The sequence below is a fragment of the Mastomys coucha genome, unplaced genomic scaffold (assembly GCF_008632895.1).
Source record: "Mastomys coucha isolate ucsf_1 unplaced genomic scaffold, UCSF_Mcou_1 pScaffold15, whole genome shotgun sequence".
In the NCBI taxonomy this organism is placed as follows: domain Eukaryota; kingdom Metazoa; phylum Chordata; class Mammalia; order Rodentia; family Muridae; genus Mastomys; species Mastomys coucha.
The window spans coordinates 6,473,096-6,480,425 of NW_022196897.1; the positions used below are offsets into that span (position 1 = coordinate 6,473,096).

Here is a 7,330-nt window from a genome sequence, read left to right on the forward strand (position 1 = left end):
TGAAAATTGCTTAAGCTTAAAAGTTATTTCAGTCAAAATTTGTCTTTTAATAAAACAACAGAAAGATGCATCGTGGTTTGCTTCTTAAATAACCGGTCATTGCTTCTCTTACCGTTAAGATTTTAAAACCTTTCCCTTAAGAAATCTTCACCTTAAGAAAGCCCCTATCGAATCTCCTTTGTAATTTATCAAATTACATGGAAAGTTGGTTTTAAAGTTTGACTTTCACTCTTAAAGGTACTCTAGCATCGTAGAAACACAAAGATAATAACCAAGTGGTCTACAGAAAATGCCTAAATTGATACCACAGATACTTAGCTTAAAGGTAGAAAGAGAAGTGGGGCCGGCTACTGTTGTGTAAATAGTGATCTATCTTGCTTTACACATGCATAACACTTTACAAGTACTTTTACCTCCTAAATTGCCGGGCGTTAATTGCTCTGAGTAGAAAGGGGTTGCCCTTCAGTTGACTTAAGTAGTTAAGCACATTGCTTCATTTCCATATGCGCATGTTCAGATGTTAGGTTCTCTGGAAGTAAAATATAACAAAAGCAAAACTTTCCTTTATCCTTTCCTGTTTCCCCAAGGGTTGGAATTAAACTCCAGGTCTTACATTACACTGTACTTGTGTGGGCCTATCAAGAACACATTTTCTTCTGGAATCTTTAAATGCCCACATGAAATACTCCTTGCAAAGATCAGCAAGAAGGGTAGACACAGAGAATAAGCAAGTGGTCTACACTACATTTTAATGTGGTTTATAAGGCTTCGGTGGAATAGGATTCAGAAGCCCACTGCACCAGGAACCCAATCAGCATCCTGGGCTGAGGGAAGTTGTTTCGATTTTCTCCCTGTGTTCAAAAGATTTAAGACACGTTTTCCTCCCATTACTCCAGGAATGACAGAAGTTCTTATAGTGCATGAGAGACTAAACAACAAAAGGTCCATAGTCAAATTGTATTTAAAGTAATTGGGTTTCCACCATGTTAGATCTGTGCATTTTCTAGCCATACACAAAACCCTTCTCAAAAACTGCACATCCCTTTAACATACCCAATGAAGTGGAACATGGACCCTGGCTCTAATTTACAGCTCTTAAATATATAACACTTAAGGAAGTTATCTTCTATAAAATGAACAGTAGCTCTACTTTACAGCTCTTAGATATATATCACTTAAGGAAGTTATCTTCCTGTATAAAATGAACAGTACAACAGGTGGTTATTTTCAAAACCAGCCGCCCCACTCCTGACTTCTGCAACAATGGCACCCCCCCCATCCCTTGTTCCCAAGTGTGACCAAAGGATCAGGTTTTATGTAAGGAAGAGAAACACAGTTATCATACATTCCAGGCTCCAGTAAGCCTAGTGAGAAACAGTCCGGAGGAGTCCTTGAACCAGAGAATCGCCCTGCAAATCTCAAGATCACCCAGCTTTGATTATGAAAGTCTCTGAAAAATGTTTACACAGTCGAGTGTTTCCTGTTTCCGCAGTTAATTTTTAAAACGTTTTTTTCTCTTAGTTCCTAAAACGGATTTCCTTTATTTGCATCAGTTTCTTTTTCTTAGTGTGTAATTTCTGGAGGCATTTGTCACACGAAGAACTTCACTAAAACTGCCTTCACCAAGACAGAAATCATCTATCACTCCAGGATCCTTATGGGATTTCTGAAAACGTTCAAGTGGAAAGCTCACCTTGGCATCTCATTTAGCCTCTTGAATAAATAGTAAACACCCAATAAAAACTTCTGAATTAAATTCCCTTTTCTCTGACCTTTGCCATAAAAAACTACTTTCAGAGATTATCAGAACTTAAAAAAAAAAAGCTGTTGTTCCCTTGGTTACCTAAATGTCAATAAAAAGCATCCCTGGTTGGTATTAATTTGGGGTCATCATAAAACCCCAACTTCACATTTTAAGGTTTACGCAGTTGGATGATCTCCAACTCTGTTCTACACCAGGTAGCATCCAAACTGACAGGAGTAATCTGACTTAGAAAGCTATGGATCTTGGTATAAGGGGAACACGTTGAAAACTGGGACGAGAAGCAGAGATTGCTTCAGTGTTTCGTCCAAAGGACCCAGAAACCGGGGAAGAATGCCAATAGAAGAAAACAGTAGCGGAAAATAAAGCCAGGGACCAGAATGATTTGTCAGGGTTGTCACACCTGTCAAAAAAAAAAAAAAAAGTCTCCAGTTGAGGGATGGAGAGGAGCGGGATGTTTGAGGGAACAGCTTGGACGGCAGCTCCGCGTTCCTCGTCAGGGGCAGGTTAGACACAGTGCCCCTCTGCGCGTCCCTTTCTTGGGTCTTGTCCTTGAGCAGCAGCGTGAGCTCCCAGTCCAAGCCCGGCCGCGCTACAGTTCTCCGTGAGCGGCCGAGCGGCCGAGCGCAGGCCGCGAGGACCCGGGAGGCCATTTTGCGCGTGCGCCGCTCCTCTCGCACCGCCCGCCGGCTCCCGGGACGCCGCTCCCGCCAAATTTGAACGCGAGCTCATCAGGCCGGGCCGGGCTCCTGAGGCCGACGGACCGACCCTGCGGGCCAGCCGAACCGGAGCTCGGGGCGACAGCGGCCAAAGCCGCGGGGCTGCTGCCTCGGGACGCGCGCGGCCTTCGCTCTGCAGCCGTGCACGCCTCGGGACCGCGCGGCCGTCAGGGCGCGCCCGGAGTACCGCGTGGGCGCCTTACCCCGAGGCTGCACGACAGTTACCCTTTGTCCCCTCCTCTCTGCACGCCTTAGTTGCACAGCCACTGCCCGGTCACCAAGGAGGCGCCTTTGGAGCCTGGCGTCCGGGTGTTGTTGGACGGATTTGAAGCAAAGTTACTAGCAGACCGGAGCTGCCCAGCTCTCCTCAGGTGACCAGGACCGGGAGGATGGCGTGCTCACTCTGAGCGTGTCCATCTCCTGGGCGGACGCCCTGATGGTGGAGCGGGCGAGGGGGACGCAGGCGGGGCACCTCGGCCTCTGGGCGAAGCGTCAGCCAAGGGGACACCCGTCCTCTACACGGGTCGTGGAGCCGGAGAGGCGGGCGCACGGACGTCAGGGCTCAAGCGCTGCTCTGATTCCCGAGAAGCGAAAGTGGCCAGTCGGGCAGGCCAGGCGGGCAGGCCGACCCGCTCAGCGGGGCAGCAGGCTGAAGAAGCCGCCATTGGGGGACGGATTTCGGCGAGTCTGTAGCACGCTATGTGGGACGTCATAACTGACTCGCCCACGTGGCTCTTGTCTTTCACACACACGCACTCGCACACATGCACACACGCACATACACGTGCACACACTCGCACACCCATGCATACACACATGCACACACGTGCGCGCACTGACGCACACACGCGCACACATGCGCACGCACACACATGCACACACGCGCGCACATGCACACTCACACACATGCACACACACACACACACACACACACACACTTTAGCGAATGCAAGTTCTCCCCCTGGCTTTCCTCTTCAGGGCTTGGGAGGGAGCGTCCCCCGGACCTCTGTATCCAGGGGCCGGTGTGACGGAGAATGGAGCCCAGCTGTCCTCTGCCCACTACGTAGGGTCTCACTTCTCGGTTGCTGAGGAGCGTGTCTAGGGTCCCCGCCCGTGGTCCCCTCCCCGATCTCCCGCCTCACACCTCCGAGGTGGGAACCGAGACTGCGGGGAGAGCAGCCCGACGACGGCCAGTGGCGGCCCGCGGGGGACGCAGGACTCTACGTACTGCGGCCGAACCCCGCCCCACGCCCCGTGGAGGCGTCGCGGGGTCGCCGTTCAGACCCCCGGAGCGAGAGTAGGCCACCAGGCGGAGAACAAAGGGCGACTCCGCCGCCACCCTGGGCACGGTGGGCTGCGGGCGGGGGGCAGCACCCTGCACAAGGCGCGGACTCCCGGGACGGGCGAGATCCGCTGGCGTCTCCGGTATCCAGGGGCTGCAGTCCGGGCTGCCATGTTGCTTTCACGATTTTTTGACGCTTGCGAGGCCGCGCCGCCGCCGCCGAGCGCTGAGGCCTCCGGCTCCTCGCCGAGCACTGCTGCGGTAGCGGGGGTGGCGTGTCTCGGGGAGCTGCCGGGGGCGACCGTCCTGTGGGCGGCCGGGACTGAGCGCCCGCCGTGCCGAAGCCTCTCCCCTCGCCACCTTCCTCCGGAGGCTGCAGGCTGCGCTCGGCTGAGGCTCGGTTGCCAGTAGCAACCACACGACGGCGATTCGCAGCCCAGGCCGTCGCCGGGGCCAGGGGAACGCCGCCTCCTCAGATGTCTGCCGGATTGAGCATCAGTATCTGGGGATGGCCTTCGGTGACAGCTCTCTCTTGGACCCTCGCCCTCACCCTCCAGTACCCTAGGCTGGGTTCAAAAGCCCGAGTCTGGGGCTTAGCCCTGCCCCCATGGCAGACAATAGGGGTAGCTGCCAGCACTCACTGCGGCGCAGGGCGGGACCCACACTTTCTTGGAGTTGCGGGCGTTTTTCTAAGCACAAAGCATAGGTTCCCTCTTCTCCGATTTAAGTCAAAAATCCCCTTTCAAAAGCCAGTAAATTGGAACAAGGGTGGTGTCAAATAATGCGACACCAAGATGGTCAGTAGCTTTCTAGCAAAGCCAACACAAACCCGAGGTCACGGTACTTGCTCTTGGTAAGGGGTGGCTTTCCTAGAGGCATAAATACACCTATGGTTTTCCTTCTTTGTGTATCACAAATATTTAATTACGCGCACTGACTCAAACATTGTGGGCAGGTTCTTGGTTCTTGTTATTTATTTAGTGGACAGAGCACCTCACCTCCACTAATTTTATTTGATGAACCATAGCAGCTTTTAATCAGTGAAGCCACTCAGGAGTTGCATAAAGTTTCACTCCCCCACCCCACGCTAACGTTTCAAAACAAAAATCCTAGTGTTTCACGCCGGCATTACCGAGGAAAGAATACTTAAAGTATGCTGCTAAGTATTTTATTTAACTACAGTTATGTAATATGCATTGCCAAATTCCTTTGGGTCTTAATACTTGCCCTGGCCTTAAGTAGCTATTACATTTAGCTAAGTGGTTTTGTAAATTGAAATTTCACCTAAGTCTCAAGTGATGTGACTAAGTTCAGAATTCCTGGGCGACAAGCACCTGTCTCATTAACCTTTGTATGCTCAGGAATCCATTTTATAACAACAAATATTTGTCAGATTTCCAGAGGAAATCAATTATCTTTAGTAGAAAACAAAAATGGTATTAATGAGCACAATCTTGAATATGCTTAATAGACTCGCTGAAAAACTCGGCATCTTTCTCAGTTAAAGGCATTAATCAGATACACTCATCTACACATATTTTAACTTAATTATATTTCAAACATGGTGGGCTGTATTTTAAACACCTGACTGACATTTCAGAATTCTGAGGTACCCAGTACACAAGAATTTATAACACTGTTCATTTCACACACAAAATGTCAAAATTTTTGCTTAAATATCCATTAATAGGATTTTAAAATTGGGTTTCATACTTTCATACTTTCTCAACAACTGTCTCTACAGTTTGATGAGAATGCTCAAAGGGCTAGTGCTGTATATGAGAGATCTTCTCAGACATGGCACTCTGAAATGCCTATGCAGTAAACTTTAAAGTATACTAAATTACAATGTCTTATTCATATATGATGGTAAACTCAACATATTCCAAAAAGACTCACAGACATAGAAAGTAGTTCACATTCAAGCCTTCCAAATGCCAAATTCTTTAAGATAGTGTACTTCAAAAAAAAAGAAAACGAGCCCTCCTTGGTTCCTAGAGGCAACCTAAACCTGTGTTTGCCCAATCACTCCAGTCACACCTTAAAAATAGGAAGGCTAGACTAGTGTAAAGCTCTGCCCCTTTTCAAGAAAAGTGCCAACTTGAAATTATCTTCCTTTTTTCTCACAGCTGGGTCTTTGAGAGAACTAAAGGACGAGATCAAAGTGGATTCCCATTCATGTGCATTATCACTTTGGACTTGAGTAATGCTGGATCGGACTGTTTATTTGCACTGAAGCCTGTGGCACTATGGCTTTTGAGGCTACACGCTAACAGCTGTGGCACTTCTGTGAAGACCCTAACAGCAAACAGTTAGGACTGATAAACCATGCCATCTCCACACTGTGTGCAAAAGGACTCTCAAAAAAGTGGAGCGGTTACATCTCTATAGACTCTGGCCATTCCCATTCTGACTCCACTCCAGCCTTCCCAATAAAACTCAGCAAGTTCACTTCCCAGAGCTTCAGGGTTTTATCTTAATGGGAAGATACAATGACACAACTTTTAACTGTCCAGGAATCAGACAAATTAGTGTTATCAGTAATTAGCTCCTGGGAGTGATTTTAGCTCTGAACATGATTCATTGCAGTTTGTTCTCCAGTGCAACTGAAGAGCTTAAGTCTGTTCGAGCTTGAGAAAACGTGTTTACCAGCTGTTTCTATACACTCCTCATGACAAGTTTCTTAAAGTGTTTCCACGTGGGTTTTCCTCAAACTCATCATTTTTCAGAGGAGAAAGAGGCTACCAGATTCCGTGGAACCTGCTTAGTTTTACCAAGTGATCATTTCTGATCAAAGAATTCATTTATTGGCATGCCTCCACCACTTCAGAGAACACATTTTAGTCCACTACAATAGAGTAGCCTTACACTGGATATTTGGAGGAATCTTTAATCTAGGCTTAGGAAAGTGCATTTTATGCATGTTAACATTGTACATATAGTCTTCCTGAACTTAAAGCTGTACACTAGAGCAACCCAAGCTCACTCTGTTATCTTGGTTTGCAGTGTTTCTGGGAATATCCTTTCCCAGAAAGAGAACTAATGCTGGTCACTTGGCACTCTTCCTAAGCTTCTGCCCCATATTTGTATTTTACACATCACTTTAAAAATAAAACCACAATGGTTTTTACAAGTTGCTCTCCACACTGGACATCAAATGTCCTTGGTATGACCAAGATTTCATCAGCTGTTTCTACTTGGGATATGTCTGTAAAAATGCTGAGATTATTTGGAAACTTTCAAGAACTGTAACTGGGCTTTATAAATGATAAGCAATTCCATATTGTTTCACCAGGAAAGCAAAGCTTGGAGAAAGCATTCCCTTGCAATTGTTTTCTTTACGACTACATTTTCTCCTCATCGATGGGAAAGGTAATCATACTTTCTTCACATGAATGATCTTTTGTGTTGCTTGTATGAGAATAACACAAATGACATTTATTCTTCACTGTAAAATTAAAAATGGATTAATAGTGGAATAGAAAGTAAATTTAAATAACTCAGTTTAGAATATTTACAATACTTCTGAAACAATAAGTGTATGCCCTTTGTAGGAATGAGATGTGC

At 47.2% G+C, this 7,330-nt stretch overlaps 1 protein-coding gene across 1 annotated transcript in view; it reads left to right on the forward strand.

Moving 5' to 3' along the window:
- LOC116091236 (polycomb complex protein BMI-1-like) overlaps positions 1 to 2,810 on the forward strand; it is an 8,947-nt gene extending 6,137 nt beyond the window's left edge. The window contains exons 11-12 of the mRNA XM_031372417.1: positions 1,919 to 1,959; positions 2,361 to 2,810. Coding sequence (XP_031228277.1) covers positions 1,919 to 1,959; positions 2,361 to 2,810 — 491 coding nt within the window. The remainder of the gene's footprint in view (positions 1 to 1,918; positions 1,960 to 2,360) is intronic.
- Positions 2,811 to 7,330: the final 4,520 nt, after the last annotated feature.